This window comes from Rhinatrema bivittatum, chromosome 14, assembly GCF_901001135.1.
Source record: "Rhinatrema bivittatum chromosome 14, aRhiBiv1.1, whole genome shotgun sequence".
NCBI classification, from domain to species: domain Eukaryota; kingdom Metazoa; phylum Chordata; class Amphibia; order Gymnophiona; family Rhinatrematidae; genus Rhinatrema; species Rhinatrema bivittatum.
Genome location: NC_042628.1, coordinates 81,257,163 through 81,284,317, shown reverse-complemented (window position 1 = coordinate 81,284,317; position 27,155 = coordinate 81,257,163). Strand labels below are relative to the sequence as shown.

General features: G+C 48.2%; 1 protein-coding gene across 4 annotated transcripts in view; it reads right to left on the bottom strand.

Annotated features, from left to right (window-relative positions):
- The window catches only part of GRAMD1A (GRAM domain containing 1A), a 279,381-nt gene that overhangs the window by 139,007 nt on the left and 113,219 nt on the right, over positions 1-27,155 (bottom strand). For 3 of the 4 annotated variants that reach the window (XM_029576479.1, XM_029576480.1, XM_029576481.1), the window contains 2 exons: positions 3,210-3,441; positions 175-195 (listed from right to left, as the gene is read on the bottom strand). In XM_029576479.1, coding sequence (XP_029432339.1) covers positions 175-195; positions 3,210-3,441 — 253 coding nt within the window. Of the gene's footprint in view, positions 1-174; positions 196-3,209; positions 3,442-10,027; positions 10,108-27,155 lie in introns of those variants that run through there. The other variant, XM_029576482.1, reaches the window with a different exon arrangement.

Genomic DNA, 27,155 nt, shown 5'->3' with positions numbered 1-27,155 from the left:
GTTTCTCTGTGCAGATCACCCCCACACCTTCCATCAGCCGGGGAGGGGGTGTCTGGGGGCACAATTGGCCCTTAGGTTTCTTCTCTGCTGTCGAATTCTATGAGAGATGGAGAGAGGCAGAGGGAGCAAGGGGCAAGACAATTATTAAAGAAGAAAATAAAATGTCAGACTTACGCTGTACCAGCTCTGCATCTTCTGCAAGAAAAAAGATAACAGAAAATTATAAATCAAGCAATTCTGAATCGATCAATCAGGTTAAATACATCGATTCCCCGCCTGAGGCAATCAGGAGAGGGAAGACCTGAGGGTGAGAGGAAGGAGCAGAGACTTGCACTGCCACTGCGTCTCCCTGTGCCTCAACCAATAACTCACAACTTATCCACCTAAATACCGAGCCACTTATCAGATAACTCATCACCTGGCAGGATTTATTTATTTATTTAAAAACTTTTCTACATCGTCATTAAGTTAGATTACCATCACAACGGTTTACAAAAAGGCACAAATAGAAGTAAAAGTTGATTAGTGTACGACTTAGCGTTGAAGAAATCCGATTAAGTGGTGTTATCCAGGCACACAAGGCCAGATAGCAAAAGCCTAACCAGTTACACGTAGCCAGATAATTTTCATCACACTAAACAACCCACATCCAATGATTCTTTTAAATATATTATCCTCTAGATATTACTGCATCTTAATCTCTTTCAATAAATTCACCAAAACTGGTCTATAATTTAAAAATAAACTTCAAACTTACTTTTCACAGACCCAAAAGAATTTTTAACAACATTTTTACAGAGTGTAGGGTGATATTTCATAAACCTTTCTGGGCACCATCCTGGTATGCCTTACTTTGTTTTTTAAATCATGAACACCACCGTCCTTTTATTATTTTTCTCAAAAAAGTTTTTTTGTTTTTATGTATTCCAAAAATATTTCTATAAAAAAAGTGTGAAAAGTTCAGAGCAAAGATAGAAACAGTTCACCAGTTGAACATTCAAAAACTCCAAAGATGTTAAACAGAGATTGTTCTAAATGTCACTTAGCTTGAGCTTAAATCCTGAGCTTAAATCCTGAGCGTTCCATTCCACCGTTGGCAGATTTACCCCAGCAAGGCTGATGAAGAAGCAATTCCAAACTGGGCCTTGCTGGGGTAAATCTGCCAACGGTGGAATGGAACGCTCAGGATTTAAGCTCAAGCTAAGTGACATTTAGAACAATCTGGGGCGGATTTTCAGAGCCCTGCTCGCCTAAATCCGCCTAAATCCGGGCGGATTTAGGCGAGCAGGGCCCTGCGCGCCGGTGAGCCTATTTTACAAAGGCTCACCGGCGCGCGCAGAGCCCCGGGACTCGCGTAAGTCCCGGGGTTTTCAGAGGGGGCGTGTCGGGGGTGGGCCCGATCCGCGCGGCGTTTTCGGGGCGTGTCGGGAGCATTTCGGGGGCGGGCCCGGGGGCGTGGTTACGGCCCGGGGCGGTCCGGGGGCGTGGCCACGCCCTCCAGACCCGCCCCCAGGTCGCGTCCCGGCACGCTAGCGGCCCGCTGGCGCGCAGGGATTTACGTCTCCCTCCGGGAGGCGTAAATCCCCCGACAAAGGTAAGGGGGGGTTTAGACAGGGCCGGGAGGGTGGGTTAGGTAGAGGAAGGGAGGGGAAGGTGAGGGGAGGGCAAAAGAAAGTTCCCTCCGAGGCCGCTCCGATTTCAGAGCGGCCTCGGAGGGAACGGGGGTAGGCTGCGCGGCTCGGCGCGCGCTGGCTATACGGAATCGATAGCCTTGCGCGCGCGTATCCGCTAACATCCAGCGTACTTTTGTTTGCGCCTGATGCGCCAACAAAAGTACGCCAAATCGCGCTATTTGAAAATCTACCCCTCTCTGTTTAACATCTTTGGAGTTTTTGAATGTTCAACTGGTGAACTGTTTCTATCTTTGCTCTGAACTTTTCACACTTTTTTATAGAAATATTTTTGGAATACATAAAAACAAAAAAACCTTTTTTGAGAAAAATAATAAAAGGACTATAGGGTGGACGGTGGTGTTCATGATTTAAAAAACAAAGTAAGGAGAGTGGATCCTGGTGAGAAAGTGGCGGAATCCGTGCCACGAAAGTAAATCTTGGTATCTGCGGCGTTCAGGGGCGAGTGAGCTGGCTCGTGGGGACATCCTGCAGGCCAGCAAACGTACCAAGTATTTTTACGTTTATTAGAATTTATGAATCACCTAACACTAACAACAGGTCTATGCGATGTACAAAGTAACATACATAAAATTTAAAAATAAAACATGTAAAAAGGAAATAAAATTAAAATAAAATACAAAAGTAAAATGTACAATAAAACAAATAAATTAACAATATACAATCATACTAAATTAAAACAGCTAAATAACATGAAAACATTTAGTAATATGCTAATTTAAACATTTTTCTTGGAATAGTGAAACCCATGTCTCCAGAAAACCCTCAGGGAATGTCTTGTACTTGCCCAGAGATAAGCAGGAACCCAGTGAGCGGGTGATGGACCACTAGTGTAAGGAGCACATGCACAGGTGTAGGCAGACCTAAGCCTCTGAGAGGCCACAGGGTTAACCCTGAGGGGGTTAGGGGTACTGCTTAAGCCTTCTTTACTTACAGGCTCATTCCCACTTACATGACTCTAAGATGCCAACTTTGCAAACTGCATTTTGCCTGCTAAAACCCAAAATGCCGCACACTAATTGTGATAATGTACATTATATGGGTTTCAGCGCGTGAAGCGATGTTTGGCAATTTTGTTTGCCTTCACAGGGAATAAAATTTCATGCAGTTTTCCTGAGTGCAAAATGTTATTCAAATCCATAGTAAATGAGATGCTGCGATGCACAATCATGCAAAGTAGCTCAAACTATTACTGGGGAAGTGAACTACGTCTCAGTGAGATGCAGGTATTGCTTTGCAAAATCTTTTGCTACCAAGTTTTGCCGTTTTTCTAACTTGTTGATTTGCAAGGAAAGAAAAGCATGAGAAATGACACAGGTTAGTACATACGCTCGGTGCCTAGTGCGGAAAATCAGTGCTGGGCACCTGTTTTCCCTCCTTAACTCCACCCCTGTAGCCCACATTTCGGTGCTCAACCTTAGTTGGTTTTCACAGGGGCTGTGAAATTGATGGTCTGAGATTGTCGGCCCTTCAGCAGGAGGACTCCCTGTACCCGTGTCCCTTCCCTATGGCGCTCACCTTGCTGTTCCTGATGAAGCTGCGGCCGCTGAGAGGGTAGTTGAGGGGGTTGCTGGGGGGCGGTGGCTGCTGCTGCGGCGGCTGCAGGGGAGGAGCTGAGGTCTTCTCCGAGGAGCTGTCCACTCCCTTCTCTACCATGGTCTCCGGGTCGGAGGGCTTCGAGGAGAGCAGCAGGCGCTTCCGCAGGGCAGGGGAGCTGTTGGGGGTGCTCCGGGGGGAGGTATTGGCAGTGCTGTGGGGAAAGGGCAGGACAACCTATAAGCAAACTCCTCTCATTGCGGTCCCAGCGAGAATAACAAAAGCGGACTTTCAATAACCTAATCATTTTGTTAAACTGAGAAAGCAGCTTTTAGCACCAGGACTCCACTAATGTCACTGTCTGGGTTTTTAATCGGTGGTTGGGCTCCATCCTTGTCTTCCCTTACTGCAAGGTTTAATTTATTTTTGAGGATTTTTCTTACATTTCCACATTTTGGGGGAAATTCTGAACAAGCACTTTTATCCTGTATTCATTTGGTGACAATTTTCAAAGGCAAATCACACTTTGTTCTCTCTGAAAATTAGTGGCTGCGAGGATAAGCAGTTAAAAGCTTCCGCGCTACCTTTGTGGGGGCAGGGACAGTTTTACTCCCTCGACCCCTTCCACCCAACAATAGCAGCCAAGGGTCCGGGAGCCAGCCCAGACTCTTACAGCAATTATCAGTCCAGTTCTATTAACTGGAGAATTCTGGGATATAAAAATCAAATGCAAAAAAGAATAATAATTATGTTCATTTGGACTTTCTTCTTCCCCTGCCTTGGTCTTACTCTCATCAGCCCTAGTTATGCAGCAGGAGGATGCATTTGATTTCCTTATAGTGGGCTAAACCCGCACAGAGGTGACTGAGGGTTAAATCTCTTAAGTGCTCGATGTTCTCCTTTCTGCAGACTGGAGGCCACACGAGGAGCCGTTAGCATCTCACTATGCTGCTATGCCTTTTATTGAACCATTACTACCTATTTAGTTAGATTTAGCTTGTGCCTTTTCATTGGTAACTCATGGCAGACAACATTCAGGCATTTCCCTAAATTTGTACCTGAGATAATGGCAAGTGACGCGACGAGGAGCAGCAGCACTGGGATTTGATCCCTGCTTCCCTTGGCTCTCAGCCTCTGAGCTACTCCTCATGCGCCAGTAAATTTAAAAGCCATTCCCTGAACATTTTCTGTGGCAGTTCCAATAATGCCCTCCAACAAGGGCACTTCCCAGCCCTCTTGATGACAAACAATATCAAATCCACTAAAAAGAAACCCAGCTCCTTCCCAGCAGTGTGGCAACGAGCGGGGGTTCCCATAAATCTGAGTCCAGCCTTGCTTATCACAGGGCTTCACACATGCACAACAACAGACCGCTTCCTTTCACAACAGTGCACTCGGTGCTGGACGGCTTCGCCCCGTTTGCCTCACCTTGTTCACGGCTCCTCCCGCATCCCTAGGGAAAATGGCTGCCGCCACGTTTACAAGCCGAGCTCTCCGGCGTCCCCGGAACGGCTATGGTGCTACCTCCTGCCATGCTCCTCCCAAGGGCCTACGAGGGTGCACGCGTGCACGCCACCCACGTCTTTATTCCAGCAATGGAGCGAACCTCGGGGGCGTTCCCCTCTACTGACGTCACGCCATCCGGGTATATAGCCTGAACTTTGTTGCTAGCTCGCTGAGTTAGCAACGGATTGGTCTCAGCCGGTCTGAGCTACTCTGCCACTTCCGTGCTCCCGCTGGAAGCCTTCTCTCTGCCCTTCAGGGTATTGCTAACCTGGGTACCCGCTCCTCGGGGGCCTTCTGCTTTATTTCAGGTGCCTTACAGGGATCAGGTACTCGCTCCTCGAGGGCCTGCTCTCCCTGCCTCGGTGCCAAGTACCTGATGGAATCGCATACCTACAGCAACCATCGAGTGAGTAATGTAACTCTCAGTCTCTCTCACCCACAGCACTGCCTTGCTGGGAAACCTACACCGGACTTCCCCTATACCAACGGGGTGAGACAGGCGCCCTCTGCTGAGGGTCCTGAGACTGCTACATCCAGACTGCCTCACTACTGCCACCTCTGGTGGTCACTCCAAGCTGTCTAATCAAAGAACTAATTCTGTGTTTGTGCGTCTGCGTTTAGCCCAGTGCTGTGGCGCCTTGCGTGGCTCCTCCCCGTGGGCGTGGTCATCTGCCACAGTACCCGAGAATCCACCCAAACACCGCTTAACCATAACACTCTCTTTACTTACAGCTCAGTACTGCTTCCCTCAGTGCTCATAGCTCAGCTTCGTCTCAGCTCAGTGTTAAGTTACAGAAGTTGCCTTCTTCTTGGAGAGCTGGGCCTGGTCTGGTTATCCCCACCTGGATCCCAGCTCTTATTCCCCAGTCTCTGAGCCCCACAGGATCCCATCCATACAGCATACACTCCTTAAGGAATTTAAGGTGGACCAGGTGTCTAGCCTGGTCCTGCACAGGTAAACAGGCACTACCTCACATACTCCTGCCCTCAGCTTGGACCTGTCGGGCCAAGCATCCCATCCAGGAGAGTCCAAGACATCCCATTCCCCTTCCTCTGGCTTCCTGCCAGCTACGCTTGGGAACGGGGACGATGACATGCTCACCACCATCTCTTAGGGTTACTCTTGACACCCAGTGAAGCAGTTTGCGCAGTGCACATCCCCAGTCCTTTAACTAAGTCCTTTGCTGGCTCTGGGTTCAAATTCCATCCTGATGAAGCTTTATGGACTAAGTGTTGGCTCCTCTATAACCAGCTGCGCCCGCTTCCTGGCATCTCTGATGTAGAGATCCTCCTTAGCCCCTCTGTATCCTCAGTTGCTGGAGTCTCCATAGCGCCATCCTCTGGGCTCTCCACAGTTTCCATCTTTGTACATTCTGGCCACTTGCCCACGCCGATCACTGGCTCTTCCGGCAGCCTCACTCGCTGGGGTCTCCACAGCGCCACCCTCTGGGCTCTCCATGGCATTTCTCATTTGCCTTTCCGTGCCATCTCTATCTGGGCTTCTCACGGGAGTTGTCTCTTGATTCCCGGTAGTGTTTGGGCATACTACAGGGTCTTCCTCGAGACCTCCTGAAGTGCCAACTTCTACTTTCTCAATACTGCTTCCTCCTGGGCACTCTGTGTTGCCCTCTTCAGGGCTGTCTGTGACCCCTCTCTCAGGGTTCTTCATTGCCCCCTTCTCGGGGCTTCTCATAAGAGCAATCTCCGGACTCCCGTAGTGCTTGGGCATCCTAAAGGGTCTTCCTCAGGACCACCTGTAGTGCCAACCTCTGGCAATTGGTGTTGCAGCCCACTGGCCACTCTTTAGTGCCCCTTCCTGGGCACTCTGCATCGCCACCTCTTGTCAAGGCCATGAGGCTCCACTCCAAATAGAAGTTGCCCAAGCCCAGTGTGCTTCCTGGTTCCATTTTGCATCAGCCCAGGCCCGCTAACTCTTAGGAAGGTAGAAGAGAGCCTTGCAATCTCCTTCCTGGAGATTCTGACTTGCCAGCTTCCTTCAGTCATGCTCTCAGATGTGCATTCTGGTACTGCAGTACCCTGACTGCTCCACGCCAGGTTTTCTCATGGCTGCATACCTTCCCTGCAGAGTGGCTTGCTTGCTGGAAGAGGCTTCCGCCCTGGTTTCCATTCACCACACTTACAGCCCACTCAGGCAGCTTTTCCAGGGCCGGACCCTATTTAGCACCAGTGCTCCTTCCTCTTTTCAAGGCAAAAAAAGTAAAAAACAAAAAAAGCCCCGCATAACTAGGATTTACTAAATCACGTTTCATTCCCTAATCTACTTCCCGCAGGCTTCTCCCGTTAGCTGGTACTGTTGCAGCAGTGCTAGGGAGCAGTCCCAATTCGGAGGAGAATGTGTACCCTTGGGCCATGGCACAACTCCAGAGGGGAACTCCGGAGGAGCACCTAGGCAGGCAAGACTGAAGACCAGAAGCCCTGACCTCTGCCGTACCCGAACGCACCAGAAGAGACCCAGCATTGCAATGCTGGTCTCTGGGGTAGCCCTCCAGCCACTAGATAGACCTTTCGGCCCTGCCATCTGGAAACAGCAGGTGCGACAGGACGGACAGAGGTCGAGGACAGACGATGGCACTGGAATAAGGATAAGACGTAGGCACTTGGAGACTTGGACGAGACAAAGGCACTCGGAGACTTAGGCAGGCACTGCCCCTCAGGGTGCCCTAAACAGCCTCCCCCCTTGGGCTGGTCACGGACCACCCTGTCCCACTTCGCGCCCTAAATAACCTGAGGAAGCTGGTCACGGACCACGTGGAGAGTGGGACATGCGCAGGACTAAAGCTCAGGACGAAGAAGGAATCCAGGCAGCGCTCGAAGAAGGATCCAGCCGGAAGAGGACTCCAATGACCAGAAATGGACACCGGATCAGATACGGATTTACTCCCAGAATGGTCATCTGGAGGTGAGGTCCGGCGGGCGAGGCTAGGCTTGAAACCCAGAGCTAGGAACTAGCGGATCAAGGACCACAGGACACAGGAACTGAAGAGCTGGAACAACTGGAAACGGGTATCGAAGAATTGGACCATTCGAGGACAGGGACATCCGACGAGAGAAGCCAGAGGAAACTAGGACATCTGAAGACAGGAACATCTGAAGACAGGAACATCAGGAACATCTGAAGACAGGACGGAAGAGGACGCAAGATCTGACGAGAGACCAGGAACCATGGACGAAGACAAGGGAATTCCCACGAGGAACAGAATGCCTTGAAGAAGCGAAGATAGACCTTGGAGCCACCTGGAACGAAGAGCTGAAACAGAAGAGGAATCCAGGAGCAGATTGGCTCCTTGTGAAGGAGACGAGGGACTGGCGAAGGGCCCTTTTATAGGGCTGAAGAGGAGACGCCCGGGTGAGGTCATCAGGCGGGGCCGTCGGGCCTTTCCTGCCGTGGGCCTTTTAAATACTCTAAAGAGGCGAGGCCATGTGCCTAGAGAGAGAGGCAGGACCAGGGACAGCGACAGCAACATCCACACCGCAAAGACGAGGGCTGGAGGCGGCGCTAGGCCGCGAAACAGGAGCGCGGCGGCGGCAGCTTCCTGCCGTGGAACGGAGCAAGACGGCGACTCCACGCCGCAAGGAGGAACTGCGGCAGTGCCGAAACCGCGCGGAAGCAGCGGCAGCCTCCGGACCGCATACGAGGAACAGCGGCAGCAGCCTCTGGGCCATGTGGAGATGACGGCGGCCTGGAAGCAGAGGTGAGAGGCTGCTCGCGGTTAGGCCAGTGAGCAGCATCGCAACAGGTACAAACCTACCACTTCCTGGCTGGACCTGCAACCAGGCCCACTCACAGTTTCTTTTCTACCTGAAACTTTTAAACTTTTCTTTTTCTTCAGTGCAGTTTCTGAGCCACACCCTTTCATCAGCTACTGTGCTCTGTGCACCCCTGCACTCTGTATTTTGTTTTAGAGCCACAGGTCCTCTTCAAAACTCTTTCTGTACTCTAAACAGACACTTTCATTCAGGCTGGGCTTTTTCTTTTTTCTGTGCAAAGCTTTCGAAAAATCCCATGCATGACACCTTATGTGGGAACAACGGTGATTCCCACAGGCCTAGAGACAAACTAGTCTGATTCCACAGCAGTAGACTGTCTTCCCTTCAGAACAGTATACTCTCTTTACTTACAGTTCAGTACTGCTTCTCTCAGTACTCACAGTGCAACTTCATCTCAGCTCAGTGTTTGAACAGTGATACCTTACAGGAACTGCCTTCCACCTGGATCCCAGCTCTTATTCCCCAGTCTCTGGTTACGCCCTCGGAGCCCAACCTGCTCCGCAGGATCCCGCCCATAGAGCACAGTCTCCTTAAGAAACAAGGTGGACCAGGCATCTAGCCTGGTCCTGCACAGGTAAATAGGGAAACACTAGGGTACTGCCTCACACCACCCCTTATCCAACCTGGCCATTCTGGCCAAATTCAAGGGAACCATAGTCACCAGAGAGCTGAAAGATTGTAGCACTCTCAATTTGGATTTCGCACAGAATATAGTACAGAAAGGTCCTCACATCCCTTATCTATGACATGCAACTAATGATGGAACAAGGGAAAAAGGGACTCTTGATTATCCTTAACCTCTTCTCTGTCTGTGACCAAATTCTGCACGTCAGATTAGCTCTAATGGGCACAGAGCTGATTGTTCTAAATTGGTTCTCCTCTTTCTTGATTGGCAGACAACAGAAGATAACCTCAAGCATAACATAAGTATAGAAGATCTGCCATACTTGGTCAAACCAAAGGTCCAACAAGCCCAATATCCTGTTTCCAACAGAGGCCAATCCAGGTCACCTGGCAGGATCCCAAGGGATAGAGAGATTCCATTCTGCTTATCCCAGGGATAAAAAGTGAATTTCTGCAACTCCACCTTAATAGTGGTTTATTGACTTTTTTCCAAGAAACTTGCCCAAACCTTTTTTAAATGCAACTACTCTAATAGCTTTCACCACATCCTCTGGCAATGAATTCCAGAGCTTAATTATGCATTGCGTAAAAAAAAATATTCTCTCTTACTAGTTTTAAATGTATCTCCTAGTAACTTCATTGTATGTCCCCTAGTCTTTGAACTCTCTGAAAGAATAAACAAATGACTAATGTTTACACGTTCCATTCCACCCTTTAATTTTATAAACCTCTATCATATATCCCCTCATCTTTGCTTCTCCAGGCTAGAGTCCTAATCTCTGAAATGGGTGGAATGGGTTTGAGCCCTTGTTGCTTTGGAATAGTTGGCACAGCCTCATAGGCAAACCTACGAGGCCTACACAGATAGCTGGCAAACGTACCTTGTAGGGGGACAGCCTAGAGCTTCACCTACACCAGCTGCTTCTCCCACAGGCTGAGCCTTTGGGATCTGGCAGACAGTAGGGCTTAGATGGGTCCTAGGTCGAACAGGTAAGCAACAGTCCAAGAGCACGCCAGGGTCAGGACAGGCAGAAGACTTGAAGAGCTGGGGACAGGCCAAAGTCGTAGCAGGCTGCGACAAACATGGTCAAAAGTCCAAGCAGCGGGCAACTGTACCTTCCCACCTCCAAAGCCCCTTTCCCAGTCTTCTGGCCTTGGGTTTTCGGGAAAATCTCCTGTAGAACTTGCATATGAGTTCGGGGGCTTGGAGATTCGCTCCCAGGAATTTTCCTCAGATCAATAGTTCTTCCAAAAGATTAGATATTGCAGCTGATTCCGGACCCTTCAGGAATCTAAGATCTCAAGGACTTTGAACCGAGTGTCTTCTTCTGCAGAGAGGATTGTGGGTTTTAGCAGGGACACATGGAAGACATCATGGATCCGCAAAGATGACAGTAATTTGAGGGAATGAGTTCGGAGACATGACCACCATTACGTACTCGAGGGAACGGGAACATCAGCACATAATTGTATGAAGAGAAATTTTCAAGACGTAAAAAAAGGAAGGTGAATGAAAGATTAGTCTTTGAAGAATATGAAAAGTAATGTGAATGTAGATTTGACAGTCCTAAGTACTGAACATTGTACAGCATTTATTACTGTTTGTTAATGTTAGTCAGAAATCAAATGCTGCAATAATTGTATCTTATAAATTGGTCTGTATATGACATCAGTTTTTGATGTGAGGTTTTTTTCTTCATTTTTTGCAAATTACTTTTGAAAACCTGTGTTTTTATGGAGAGAATGTGGAGTGAGTGTGTTATTTATTTAGGGTTTTTCTATACCGGCATTCGTCAGAGACATCATGCCGGTTTACATCGAACAAAGGGGAAAACAACATAGAGAAATAAGTTACAATAAACAGGGAGCAGCAACTGGGAGATGCATATGTTAGTTTTATATTTTGTATTTTTCTATGAAGCTGTAATAATAAACGAATTTATATGTGTTTGTAATATATTTAGTAATTTTTTGACTCTCATTCAATATATTGATTTTGCATTTGGTTTTTGAGAGCCGCATGTAGTTCCACCCAGATCTATTTACCTATTAGGATACCAGTTGTTAGTGATTGGGTAAATTTAGTCAGATATGGATAATTTTATAATTTCTCAGATCAAGCTGCTAGTGACATCATTTCAAGTCTACAGTTATTGGAGGTACCAGTTAATACGTCTTCTCAAGGGGATTGGAATAATTTTATGAGATTAAACAATAATCTTTTAGCTATTTTTTTTTTTTTTAGCTATTCCCTACATTTATTCATGTTATTTTGACGAGTTATTGTTGTCTATTTAATATTTAATATTTATGTTCTTATGTTCAGAAACTCTGTTTAATGTAACGCCTTAACCGCGACAGTTTTGTTCTATGGAAACCGACCTGATTTGATATTTGTATCGAGAATGTCGGTATATAAAAATCCTAAATAAATAAATAAATAGATAGATAGATTTGAATGAAACTGTATGCTACAAGTTCCTGGCTAGAATAAATGACAGTTTTATTGAGCAATTGGTTCAGGAACCAAGAGAGAGGGAGCAATTTTAGATCTAATTCTCAGTGGAGGACAGGATTTGGTGAGAGAGGTAACGGTGGTGGGGCCGCTTGGCAATAGTGATCATAATATGATCAAATTTGAATTAATGACTGGAAGGGGGACAGTAAGCAAATCCACGGCTCTCGTGCTAAACGTTCAAAAGGGAAACTGAAAAAATGATAAAAATAGTTTGAAAAAAACTGAAAGGGGCAACTACAAAGGTAAAAAGTGTGCAACAGGCGTGGACACTGTTAAAAAATACCATCCTAGAAGCACAGTTCAGATGCATTCCACACATTAAGAAAGGTGGAAAGGTGGCAAAACGATTACCGGCATGGTTAAAAGGTAAAGTGAAATAGGCTATTTTAGCCAACAGAAGAAGGATCCATCAGAAGAAAATAGGATAAAGCATAAACGTTGGCAAGTTAAATGTAAGACATTGATAAGACAGGCTAAAGAGAATTTGAAAAGAAGTTGGCTGTAGAGGCAAAAACTCACAGTAAAAACTTTTAAAAATATATCCAAAGCAGAAAGCCTACAAGGGAGTCGGTTGGACCATTGGATGGTCAAGTGGTTAAAGGGGCACTTAGAGAAGATAAGGCCATCGCAGAAAGATTAAACGATTTATTTGCTTCGGTGTTCACTGAAGAGGATGTTGGGGAGATACCAGTTCCAGAGGTTTTCATAGGTGATGATTCAGATAAACTGAACCAAATCACGGTGAACCTGGAAGATGTGGTAGGCCTGATTGACAAACTAAAGAGTAGTAAATCACCTGGGCCGGATGGTATACACTCCAGGGTTCTGAAAGAACTAAAAAAATGAAATTTCAGATCTATTAGAATTAATTTGTAAACTATCATTAAAATCATCCGATGTGCCAGAAGATTGGAAGATGGCCAATGTAACCCCGATATTTAAAAAGGGATCCAGGGGTTATCCGGGAAACTATAGACCGGTGAGCCTGATATCAGTGCCGGGAAAAATCGTGGAAACTGTTATAAAGAATAAAATCACAAAATATTTAGATAGACATGGTTTGATGGGACACAGCCAACATGAATTTACCCAAGGTAAATCTTGCCTCACAATTCTCCTACATTTTTTTGAAGGGCTGAATAAACATGTGGACAAAGATGAACCGGTAGATGTGGTGTACTTGGATTTTCAGAAGGCAACCAAAATGATAAAGGGGATGTAACAGCTCCCCTATGAGGAAAGACTAAAGAGGTTAGGACTTTTCAGCTTGGAGAAGAGACGACTGAGGGGGGATATGATAGAGGTGTTTAAAATCATGAGAGGTCTAGAATGAGTAAATGTGAATCGATTATTTACTCTTTTGGATAATAGAAGGACTAGGGGGCACTCCATGAAGTTAGCATGTGGCACATTTAAAACTAATCGGAAAAAGTTCTTTTTCACTCAACGCACAATTAATCTCTGGAATTTGTTGCCAGGGGATGTGGTTAGTGCAATTACTGAGGCTGGGTTTAAAAAAGGATTGGATAAGTTCTTGGAGGAAAAGTCCATTACCTGCTATTAATTAAGTTGACTTAGAAAATAGCCACTATTACTAGCAACAGTAACATGGGATAGACTTAGTTTTGGGGTACTTGCCAGGTTCTTATGGCCTGGATTGGCCAGTGCTGGAGACAGGATGCTGGGCTTGATGGACCCTTGGTCTGACCCAGTATGGTATGTTCTTATAGTCGACAAAGTCCCTCATGAGAGGCTTCTAAGAAAACTAAAAAGTCATGATGTCCTTTTCTGGATTGCAAGCTGGTTAAAAGTCAGGAAACAAAGAGTAGGATTAAATGGTCAGTTTTCAGAGTGGAAAAAGGTAAAAAGTGTTCAGGGATCTGTACTTGAACCAATGCTTTTTAATTTATTTATAAATGATCTGGAAAGGAATACGAGGAGTGAGGTGATCAAATTTGCGGGTGACACAAAATTATGTCGAGTAGTTATATCTCAAGCGGATTGTGATGAATTACAGGAAGACCTTGCGAGACTGGAAGATTGGGCATCCAAATGGTAGATGAAATTTAATGTGGACAAGTGCAAGGTGTTGCATATAGGGAAAAATAACCTATCCTATAGTTACACGATGTTAGGTTCCATATTAGGAGCTACCACCCAAGAAAGAGATCTAGGCATCATAGTGGATAACACATTGAAATCGTCGGCTCAGTGTGCTGTGGTGGTCAAAAAGCAAACAGAATGTTAGGAATTATTAGAAAGGGAATGGTGAATAAAATGGAGGCGATCATAATGCCTCTGAATCGCTCCATGGTGAGACCGCACCTTGAATATTTTGTGCAGTTCTGGTCACCGCATCTCAAAAAAGATATAGTTGCGATGGAGAAGGTACAGAGAAGGGCAACCAAAATGATAAAGGGGATGGAACAGCTTCCCTATGAGGAAAGGCTGAAGAGGTTAGGGCTGTTCAGCTTGGAGAAGAGACGGCTGAGGGGGATATGATAGAGGTCTTTAAGATCATGAGAGGTCTTGAACGAGAAGGTGTGAATCGGTTATTTACTCTTTCGGATAGTAGAAAGACTAGGGGGCACTCCATGAAGTTAGCATGTGGCACATTTAAAACAAATAGAAGAAAATTATTTTTCATTCTGGAATTCACTGCCAGAGGATGTGGTTACAGCAGTTAGTGTTACTGGGTTTAGAAAAGGTTTGAATAAGTTGCTAGAGGAAAAATCCATAAACTGCTATTACGGTAATTAATACGCAATAGTAGCTTGGGATCTATATAATGTTTGGATGCTTGTCAGGTACTTGTAACTTGGATTGGCCTCTGTTGGAAACAGGATGCTGGGCTTGAAGGACCCTTGGTCTGACCCAGAATGACATGTTCTTATGTTCAAGGTTATTCCACTGAAGAAAACTAAATCTAGAACAATCATGGGCAAGGCTCCTGAACCATGAAATCCTCTTCTCACCTGCTTGTGAGATACTACAGAATGCATGACACCTGCTCTTCAAACACCTAAGCCATGCACTAAACAGCTTATTCCCTGATGGTCCACGACAGGAAACAGACTGACAAAATGTAGCCACCACTTGCTCTCCTAAGTGCATGGAGCCTCCTAACTCATGATTTTGTTGTTATTTGTAGCGCTCCTGACCTTGTCCTTGTCTGTCATATTGTAGCAATGCACTTACTTGGCCTTGTCCTATCTGTGGTATTGACATTATCTGTTTTACTGACTAACATAAAATGTAAAATCTCAGTTCATCATCCTATAAGCCACCTTGAAGTAGCTGCCCCATCACAAAACGTGGAAAAAAATCCAAAATTAAATCCTGTGGAAGGACTGACTGCGGTTAATAACAATCTGAAAATGATTCATCTGTCTTACAAAGATAAAAGCGGAGGCTGTCCAATACTTATCTCTGATGCTTTTACTCATAACCCTCTCCTGAGCACACAAGCACGTCACACTCAGGACTGAACTACCACACTGAGCCCACAGAATGCACATGGGAGAGAGATACACTGAAACATGCACACACGTTCACAGCGTTACTGAGGGACAGCGCCTTCCTATTCATCACCCTGTCACACTCAGAACCAGCACATTTACACTGAGCCCACAGAATGCACATGGGAGAGAGATACACTGAAACATGCACACACATTCACAGGGTTACTAAGGGACAGCGCCTTCCTATTCATCACCCTGTCACACTCAGGACTGAACTACCACACTGAGCCCACAGAATGCACATGGGAGAGAGATACACTGAAACATGCACACACATTCACAGCATTACTGAGGGACAGAGCCTTCCTATTCATCACCCTGTCACACTCAGGACTGAACTACCACACTGAGCCCACAGAATGCACATGGGAGAGAGATACACTGAAACATACACACACGTTCATAGCGTTACTGAGGGACAGAGCCTTCCTATTCATCACCCTGTCACACTCAGGACTGAACTACCACACTGAGCCCACAGAATGCACATGGGAGAGAGATACACTGAAACATGCACACACGTTCACAGCGTTACTGAGGGACAGAGCCTTCCTATTCATCACCCTGTCACACTCAGGACTGAACTACCACACTGAGCCCACAGAATGCACATGGGAGAGAGATACACTGAAACATACACACACGTTCATAGCGTTACTGAGGGACAGAGCCTTCCTATTCATCACCCTGTCACACTCAGGACTGAACTACCACACTGAGCCCACAGAATGCACATGGGAGAGAGATACACTGAAACATGCACACACGTTCACAGCGTTACTGAGGGACAGAGCCTTCCTATTCATCACCCTGTCACACTCAGGACTGAACTACCACACTGAGCCCACAGAATGCACATGGGAGAGAGATACACTGAAACATGCACACACGTTCATAGCGTTACTGAGGAACAGAGCCTTCCTATTCATCACCCTGTCACACTCAGGACTGAACTACCACACTGAGCCCACAGAATGCACATGGGAGAGAGATACACTGAAACATGCACACACGTTCACAGCGTTACTGAGGGACAGAGCCTTCCTATTCATCACCCTGTCACACTCAGAACTGAACTATCACACTGAGCCCACAGAATGCACATGGGAGAGAGATACACTGAAACATGCACACACGTTCATAGCGTTACTGAGGGACAGAGCCTTCCTATTCATCACCCTGTCACACTCAGGACTGAACTACCACACTGAGCCCACAGAATGCACATGGGAGAGAGATACACTGAAACATGCACACACGTTCACAGCGTTACTGAGGGACAGAGCCTTCTTATTCATCACCCTGTCACACTCAGAACCAGCACATTTACACTGAGCCCACAGAATGCACATGGGAGAGAGATACACTGAAACATGCACACGCGTTCACAGCGTTACTGAGGGACAGAGCCTTCCTATTCATCACCCTGTCACACTCAGAACCAGCACATTTACACTGAGCCCACAGAATGCACATGGGAGAGAGATACACTGAAACATGCACACACGTTCATAGCGTTACTGAGGGACAGAGCCTTCCTATTCATCACCCTGTCACACTCAGGACTGAACTACCACACTGAGCCCACAGAATGCGCATGGGAGAGAGATACACTGAAACATGCACACACATTCACAGCGTTACTGAGGGACAGAGCCTTCTTATTCATCACCCTGTCACACTCAGAACTGAACCAGCACGTTTACACTGAGCCCACAGAATGCACATGGGAGAGAGAGGCACTGAAACATGCACACGCATTCACAGCGTTACTGAGGGACAGAGCCTTCCTATTCATCACCCTGTCACACTCAGAACCAACACATTTACACTGAGCCCACAGAATACACATGGGAGAGAGATACACTGAAACATGCACACACATTCACAGCATTACTGAGGGACAGCGCCTTCCTATTCATCACCCTGTCACACTCAGAACCAGCACATTTACACTGAGCCCACAGAATGCACATGGGAGAGAGATACACTGAAACATGCACACACATTCACAGGGTTACTAAGGGACAGCGCCTTCGTATTCATCACCCTGTCACACTTAGAACTGAACTACCACACTGAGCCCACAGAATGCACATGGGAGAGAGATACACTGAAACCTGCACACACGTTCACAGCGTTACTGAGGGACAGCGCCTTCGTATTCATCACCCTGTCACACTTAGAACTGAACTACCACACTGAGCCCACAGAATGCACATGGGAGAGAGAGATACACTGAAACATGCACACACGTTCATAGCGTTACTGAGGGACAGAGCCTTCCTATTCATCACCCTGTCACACTCAGAACCAGCACATTTACACTGAGCCCACAGAATGCACATGGGAGAGAGATACACTGAAACATGCACACACGTTCACAGCGTTACTGAGGGACAGAGCCTTCCTATTCATCACCCTGTCACACTCAGGACTGAACTACCACACTGAGCCCACAGAATGCACATGGGAGAGAGATACACTGAAACATGCACACACGTTCACAGCGTTACTGAGGGACAGAGCCTTCCTATTCATCACCCTGTCACACTCAGGACTGAACTACCACACTGAGCCCACAGAATGCACATGGGAGAGAGATACACTGAAACATGCACACACATTCACAGCGTTACTGAGGGACAGAGCCTTCCTATTCATCACCCTGTCACACTCAGAACCAGCACATTTACACTGAGCCCACAGAATGCACATGGGAGAGATATACACTGAAACATGCACACACGTTCACAGCGTTACTGAGGGACAGAGCCTTCCTATTCATCATCCTGTCACACTCAGGACTGAACTACCACACTGAGCCCACAGAATGCGCATGGGAGAGAGATACACTGAAACCTGCACACACATTCACAGCGTTACTGAGGGACAGAGCCTTCTTATTCATCACCCTGTCACACTCAGAACTGAACCAGCACGTTTACACTGAGCCCACAGAATGCACATGGGAGAGAGAGACACTGAAACCTGCACACACATTCACAGCGTTACTGAGGGACAGAGCCTTCTTATTCATCACCCTGTCACACTCAGAACTGAACTACCACACTGAGCCCACAGAATGCGCATGGGAGAGAGATACACTGAAACCTGCACACACATTCACAGCGTTACTGAGGGACAGAGCCTTCTTATTCATCACCCTGTCACACTCAGAACTGAACTACCACACTGAGCCCACAGAATGCACATGGGAGAGAGAGACACTGAAACCTGCACACACATTCACAGCGTTACTGAGGGACAGAGCCTTCTTATTCATCACCCTGTCACACTCAGAACTGAACTACCACACTGAGCCCACAGAATGCGCATGGGAGAGAGATACACTGAAACCTGCACACACATTCACAGCGTTACTGAGGGACAGAGCCTTCCCTATTCATCATCCTGTCACACTCAGAACCAGCACATTTACACTGAGCCCACAGAATGCACATGGGAGAGAGAGACACTGAAACATGCACACACGTTCACAGCGTTACTGAGGGACAGAGCCTTCCTATTCATCACCCTGTCACACTCAGGACTGAACTACCACACTGAGCCCACAGAATGCACATGGGAGAGAGATACACTGAAACATGCACACACATTCACAGCGTTACTGAGGGACAGAGCCTTCCTATTCATCACCCTGTCACACTCAGAACCAGCACATTTACACTGAGCTCACAGAATGCACATGGGAGAGAGATACACTGAAACATGCACACACATTCACAGCGTTACTGAGGGACAGAGCCTTCCTGTCAGCCGTTGAGGAAAGGGTGAAAGCAAGTAGGAAAGTACAAAGGAGGATGGTTTCTTCTCAGCCTAAATTATGCCCCTTCCCTCACCTTGTCTAAGCAGACAGCAGCAGGAAATGGCATCAGTTACCAGCAGAAGAAATGAAGTTTCCACAAACAGGAAAGGACGTGCACACATGCAAGGGACGAGTGACACCTCCCGAATCAGAGAGACACACAAACACAGCACTGCAGGTGGAAAAGGGACACCCCCAGCCCTCCCCTCCCCCCCTGCTTGATTGTAACATGCAGTGAGGAGATTGTGGTAGCCCAGGAGGTGGCCCTGCAGGGGACCCCTGGGTTATAAACGCTCTCTGCTCTGCAGGCACCGACTTTGCAAACCATCACTGCGGTTGTGTGTGTGTGTGTGTGTGTGTGTGTCGGAGGGGGGGAGCAGTGATGTCACGGTTGCTATGAGGGGGTGGTGATGTCACTGTTGCTAAGGGGGAGCACAGATGTCCACCCACACAAGTGACGGAGTCAGGATCAGGCAGGCAGGGCTGAAAGGAAGAGAGGATCCTCCCCTCCCAGGGCTGCACATTAATTAAAATCCAGGCCCTTTGTACTTCTGTGACCCTGGGAGTGTTTAGGACATCAGGACACGCAGATCTCGGCCAGGGCCTGTGCAAGGATCATAGGCACCCTCGGAGGCTCCTCTGAGATATTCAGCAATCATGATGGCCTCCCCTCCACCTCTCCCAGAACACTTTGATACGGGGAACATAAGAACACAAGAAAATGCCATACTGGGTCAGACCAAGGGTCCATCAAGCCCAGCATCCTGTTTCCAACAGTGGCCAATCCAGGCCACAAGTACCTGACAAGTACCCAAAACACTAAGTCTATTCCATGTAACCATTGCTAATGGCAGTGGCTATTCTCTAAGTGAACTTAATAGCAGGTAATGGACTTCTCCTCCAAGAACTTATTCAATCCTTTTTTAAACACAGCTATACTAACTGCACTAACCACATCCTCTGGCAACAAATTCCAGAGTTTAATTGTGCGTTGAGTAAAAAAGAACTTTCTCCGATTAGTTTTAAATGTGCCCCATGCTAACTTCATGGAGTGCCCCCTAGTCTTTCTACTATCCGAAAGAGTAAATAACCGATTCACATCTACCCGTTCTAAACCTCTCATGATTTTAAACACCTCTATCATATCCCCCCTCAGCCGTCTCTTCTCCAAGCTGAAAAGTCCTAACCTCTTCAGCCTTTCCTCATAGGGGAGCTGTTCCATCCCCTTTATCATTTTGGCCGCCCTTCTCTGTACCTTCTCCATCACAATTATATCTTTTTTGAGATGCGGCGACCAGAATTGTACACAGTATTCAAGGTGCGGTCTCACCATGGAGCGATACAGAGGCATTATGACATTTTCCATTTTATTCACCATTCCCTTTCTAATAATTCCCAGCATTCTGTTTGCTTTTTTGACTGCTGCAGCACACTGAGCCGACGATTTCAATGTGTTATCCACTATGATGCCTAGATCTCTTTCTTGGGTGGTAGCTCCTAATATGGAACCTAATATTGTGTAACTATAGCATGGGTTATTTTTCCCTATATGCATCACCTTGCACTTATCCACATTAAATTTCATCTGCCATTCAGCAGAGACGCTGCTGCTGCACCAATGCGCAGACAGAACAGCACGAGACGCCGCTAGCCCTGCGTTAGACACGCACACACGTGCACACCGGAGCGCCCTGCGCTGTCAGCCTGACTGCCTCCTAACGCAAGCGCCTCAGCAATGCCTCCTGCTTCCTGTACCCTGCCTGCTCTCCTCCAGTCCTCATCTCACCTTGGCCTGTCTCCGACTCTGCTGCCTGCCCTGACCCCGGTTGCTCCTGTAGGACCCGCTCAAGACCTGCCGGCCGCCAGAGTCCAAGGGGAGGCAGCTGCTACAGGGCACATTCGCCAGCGGCCAGCGTAGGCTCACAGGTTCACCTACACGGCAGCACCAAGGGCCCACACCCACGCTGACCTTTACAGAGAGCAATTTCCAAAGTATCCATCCACCCCACTTCAAAAGGGATCGCGCACTCTCGCTTGCCCTTTCAGAAGCGGTGATTACATCTTCACAGCTCTGAAAATCACCCCCACACTTTTATAACTGAGAGTCAGGGTAAGGTCTGTGCACGAGTTTTGTGTGCAGACTTTACCCCAAATTTCCAAAGGAAACCTGTGCTCAGGTAATTGGCCTGTGACTGCCTCTTCCTGACGGCTGGGAGCGGAGGATGCACACAGGGCCCTGCACCATCTCGTTCACTCATTCAGCCACGTCAAATGCACTTTCATGGGAGTAAATTGCTTGCAACATTCAAACCTTGAATATTTTACAGAACAGGTTCCATATTCAAAAGCCATTTAGATGGATAACTGAAAGGTTATCCGTCTGACTTCCAGGCAATACTGAGAGCCACACGTGGGTAAATTCTGGCTGAGGAATGAATAATGTGGCTAGAATTCAGCCTCTTAAGTTAGGGGGGCTCCGGGGGCACCGTGCAATATTTTAATTAGGGGGTCGCTGGCGCCTCCTTGCTAACGAGAATCCGATCGCTGTCGGCCATCCTCCAGTCAGGAAAACCGATGCTCAGTTTATCGGCGCCGCACAGCTGCACAGCCAGGGGGTTCAGGAGACGGATGTTTGTCGATTCAGCGTCCGTTTCCTGCACTCGACTGCAGGTGTTTGTTTGTTTTTTAATTTTATTTAATTTTGTTTTACCTCCTACTTTAAAATATTGCAATGATATTAAGTAGGAGGCAGTACAGAGAAGCAGTTTTTTCTGCTTTTCTGTACTAGTTTTACGAGTGCTCAGCTATTAATGCCGGCTCCAGGCACGCGTTCTGAGCGCTAGATGTGTGTCCTAGGCATCGGGATGAGCGCTATGAGATTCACTCCGCATTGGACGTGCATTGTAGAGTTGCTAATCCCCTTATTGCATAGGGGGATTAGTTATCACCTATACAACCCGCTTCCGACTGACCGCACCATATTGCATCGGCCCCTAACCGTGCTGCACAGCAGGTAAAAATGGAGCTGAAAACAATTATTATTGATAAATCACGGAGCAGTGAATGATGAATGGGTCATCTGTGATTTTCTGAGGTGAACTGCAAAAAGCAAACATCAAGAAATAGATAAAAAGTGTAAATTAAACAAAAGTGCATTGGCTGGAAGTAGTTTTGTGAATGGCCGGCAGCCTAAAGATCTGTCCCCTCTCACCGTACAAAAAACGAAAGGCGACACAAACTCCCTCCGTTAGGAAGAACACAAAACCCAACAAAAATCACTCAGAAGAAGAACCTACAACAGGCCAGAGCAAGCTCCCGAATTCAAGCAGCAAGCACCCCATGTATGAAACTCCAGCAGTCACTATTCCTCCCACTGCCTCAGGGAAGAGACTTGTTCTACCCGAATACTAAAAACGTCATACGCTGGTTTCAGCATTATTTGGAAAATGTATCATTAGCAGCACAGCCCTATTGGGAAAAGAGAACCACACTTTAGTAGCAGAGAATCTCATCTCACTTACAAGCTCTGCACACAAAACCTAAACAGAAATATGCAAAGAAGAACTGAACTCGTCACTGCAGCCGGACCCCCCCCCCCCCCCCCCTCCGTTTCCTGGTGGATATCAGTGGCCCCGCTGAGAGTGCTGCATTGTGCAAAGCGTCACTTTAAGGGGCCCTTCCAGTCTCCGCTCCTTGACCTCTTGACCTGACAGGCCGCATGCATTGTGAATGCACTCATGCAAGCCCTTCTGTACAGCTGACCCTGAATCTCTGCTTTCCCCCTTGCTGCACCGTACGCCTGGAGCAGACTGAGCCGGTGCATTCTGCTTCCTCGTTTGCCCTATTCAAATCCAATCTAAAAGCCCATATTTTTAAGGCTGCTTTTAAATCTTATCCTTATGTTAACATTCCCAGTGTATTTTTGCCCTGTATGTTTGTAAGCTCTACGCAGCAGGGACTCTCTCTTATATGTTTTGTACAGCGCTGCATATGTCAAATAGCGATGTGGAAGTGACGAGCAGTAGTAATCTTAGAAGGAAGCAGAACCCTGTCTTCTCTCACCGAAGATTCAGGAAAGTGGTGAAAAACATCATGGGGCAGAGCCTTGTCTGCTTACGCGCAGGGAAGCCCCTGGGGTCGTCACCAAAACAAGGGCTGGTGCTAGGGTTTTTGCTGCCCTGCTGGCCCCCCCCCCCCCCCCCCCGGTTCATTTATTCTCTGTCCAGGGCCCACCCAAAAAAAGCAATTCCCTTCAGCGATAGAAACTTTAAAATCATCCGATGTACCTGAAGACTGGAAGAGAAAGCCCGTGGTGCTGCCAGAGTCCCTGATCCCACCGGCGCCGGCACCACGGGCCTCCTCTTCTTCCATCGCCGGTGAGATTGGGTCCACCAGTGGCACCCCGGGCCTTCCATCGCCAGTGGGATTGGGTCCACCAGTGGCGCCACGGGTCTCCTCTTCTTCCATCGCCAGTGGGATTGGGTCCACCAGTGGCACCACGGGCCTCCTCTTCTTCCATCACCGGTGAGATTGAGTCCACCAGCGGCACCACGGGTCTCCTCTTCTTCCATCGCCAGTGGGATCAGGTCCACCAGTGGCACCACAGGCCTCCTCTTCTTCCACCACGAGTAAGCCTGGGTCCACCAGCGGCACCACGGGCCTTCTCTTCTTCCACCACGAGTAAGCCTGGGTCCACCAGCAGCACCACGGGCCTCCTCTTCTTCCATCACTGGTGGGATTGGGTCCACCAGTGGCACCACAGGCCTCCTCTTCTTCCATCACTGGTGGGATTGGGTCCACCAGTGGCGCCACGGGCCTCCTCTTCTTCCATCGCCGGTGAGATTGGGTCCACCAGTGGCGCCACGGGCCTCCTCTTCTTCCATCGCCAATGGGATTGGGTCCACCAGTGGCACCACAGGCCTCCTCTTCTTCCACCACGAGTAAGCCTGGGTCCACCAGCGGCACCACGGGCCTTCTCTTCTTCCACCACGAGTAAGCCTGGGTCCACCAGCGGCACCACGGGTCTCCTCTTCTTCCATCACCGGTGGGATTGGGTCCACCAGCGGCGCCACGGGCCTCCTCTTCTTCCATCGCCGGTGGGATTGGGTCCACCAGCGGCGCCACGGGCCTCCTCTTCTTCCATCGCCGGTGGGATTGGGTCCACCAGCGGCGCCACGGGCCTCCTCTTCTTCCATCACTGGTGGGATTGGGTCCACCAGTGGCACCACGGGCCTCTCCCTGATCCCGACACTACCCAGTGTAATTGAACGATTTGCATACCGGGTGGCCCCAGGCCTGTACTTGTGGCAATAACCTAAATCTGCCTTACAGAAGGCCAGATCTGTACAGCAGCGAAACTTCCTAATCAGCCGTGGCAGTGCCCACATTACTCCTGCAGGGGGTAAGCCCATGCCCAGCGGGAAATCCAACTGATCAGGAGGAAACTGCCAGGTCAACATTTTGATTTTCAAGCAAATTCAGCAGCAGCTTCCAAGTTCAGAAATAATTTCTTCCAAATTTCTATCCCAGACATCTCCCTTGTGCCTATCAAGAAAATTAATTGAATTGCAGGACCTGAAAGGCAGAATATAAATCACACAAATAAAAAAATAAATATTGCGCTTCCTGGAAACATTCAGGAGTTTGTTTTTATAAAACTGGACAAACCCAAATCCAGTGGCTGCAAATAAAACCAACATCGCATTCTGGAGCCAGCAAAGCAGTGAAATCAGAGATCTGAATGCCGAAAAGCACCTTCCCCGACCCGCAACCACTGCACCCACCTGGGGGGAGTGGCTCTCTCTCTCTCCCAATCACAACATCCGATTGCATCACACTGCTTCTGATGTCACAAGTGACTTCATCGACACACCCCTACCGCCCGACCAATTGGATGTCGGGCCATTCGTGCATGCAAGGGGCTCAGGGGATCAGCAGGAAGAGTTTCACAGCTCTGCGGGCAGGTTTTTTATTTATCCATGAAGAGTACCAGTTCCACCAAAACGTTGCCCTCAGTAGAGTTTCCCTGCCTTCACCACAAGAAGGAGCACTTCAGGAGCTTGGCAAGAAAATGAAGTTTAAGAAAACAAAAATGAAACAGCAAAATATGAAAACTGTCATGAAGCACAAACTCGGGAAACACAGGGCAATGTATTCAGCCGTTGGCAAACATCACCTGTCAGCCTTTAGCATGGGGGAAATTTGCTTTCTGCCTTTTCAGAGCTGCTGCAGGCTTGTGGGCATGGAAGCTGGCAACTCATGGAGCCGTCATGTGCATGCAAACGAGCCAGCTCTCTAAACAAAACATGGATCCTGCCCAAAAAGTAAAGCCAGAGAATTTGGCTTTGTGCTGGAAAGGAGCTCTTTGTGCTGCTCTGAAACGTCCAGCTTCTGTCTGCCTTTTCCCACCCTCGGCTAATGCAGAAAAAAAACAGAGCAGAAGATCAGGATGTGTTCCTCCTGAAGCAGCCGACACTCAGACAACACTCTGAAGCGCTGAAAAGAGTGCGAAAAGCGGAAAATAAATATAAATACATAAATGTACTGCTTTCTGCTCAGAGAATAAACCATTCTTGGCCACTGAGCACGCAGAGAATGCCACTACCTGCATGGCCACGGGGTCCCTCTCCAGTCTTGTATCTTAGCGAAAAAAACGAGCAAAAAATAAAACAACAAACCGACGCAGAACCCAACTCTGCGGGGTGGTGGGCTGGTTTCCTGAGGTCTAACATCCTTCCATACTAGGAGAACACCTGTTACAGGTAAGCAACTCTGCTTTCTCCTGGGACAAGCAGGATGGTAGTCCTCACATGTGGGTGAATCCCAAGCTAAACGCTGCCCCTGGCAAGAACAGTCCACAGCACTAAATCACGTGCCAACAGGCACAACAGAAGTGCTGTGGGAGGCATCGAGAGGCAGCAAGAACCAGGTACTGGGCCCTAGGCAGGGAGAGTTGGGTTCTTATGCCTGGAACAGATTACGAAGGACAGATTGGCCAAAGGTCAGTCATGTCGACCATCCTTGTCCAAACAGTAATGGGAAGCGAACGTGTGCAGGGAGCTCCACGTCGCAGCCTTGCAGATCTCAGCGATGGGAACTGCATGAAACTGCGCCACAGATGCTGTCATGGCCCTGAGTGCGCCTTAACGCGGCCTCCAAGCGAAGTCCCAGCTGCTCATAGCAGAAGGATATCCAGTCCGCCAAGCAGTTAGACAGGGTCTGCTTGCCCAGCCCAACGCCGAGCCTGTTTTTATCAACGGAGACACAGAGTTGTGTGGACTGCCTGTGGGCCGCTGTGCACGCAAGATAAAAGGCAAGAGTGTGCTTGCTGTCCAGACTGTGCGGAGCCCGCTCTCCCTGTGGGAATGGGGCTTCGGGAAGAAGGTGAGCAAAACGATGGACTGATTCGGATGGAAATCAGTCACCACCTTAGGCAGGGTGAGTGCGAAGAACCACCCTGTCATGAAAGAACTTCGTGTAGGGCGGATACGTCACTAATGCCTGAAGCTCACTGACCCTGTGAGCAGAGGTGACCACAACCAGGAAAATGACTTTCCAGGTCAGATGTTTAAGCTCAAAGGAGCGCATAGGCTTGAAAGGAGGTTGCATGAGCCGCACTAGTACCACGTTGAGGTCCTAAGACACTACAGGAGGACGTAGAGGGGGGGTTTAATTGTAACAGGCCCCTCATGAAGAGGCTCACCAAGGGCTGCACCAAAATACGTGCACCACTTATCTCCTGGTGATAAGCGCTGGTGGCACTCAGGTGGACTCGGATCGAGGTGGTCTGTAGCCCAAACTCTGAGAAGAACCACAAATAGGACAGCAGTCGCATGGTTGGGGCATGTGAAAGGATTCAGGGCCTTTACCTCACACCAGACAGACACCCGTCACCACTTTAACTGGTAAGACTTCCTGGTGGAAGTCACCAGTACCTGTGACACATTATCAGAGAGGTCGAGGGAATGTAAGACTACCCTACCAGCATCCAGGCAGAGAGGACCAGCAACCGGAGGTTCGGGTGGCGCAATCTGCCCTGATCCTGCATGATCAGGTCGGGGGAGGTGCCCAGGTACATGGGCTCCAGGGTATGGGCAGGATTGGGAACCAGACTTGTCGCGGCCAGTACGGGGCTACCAGAA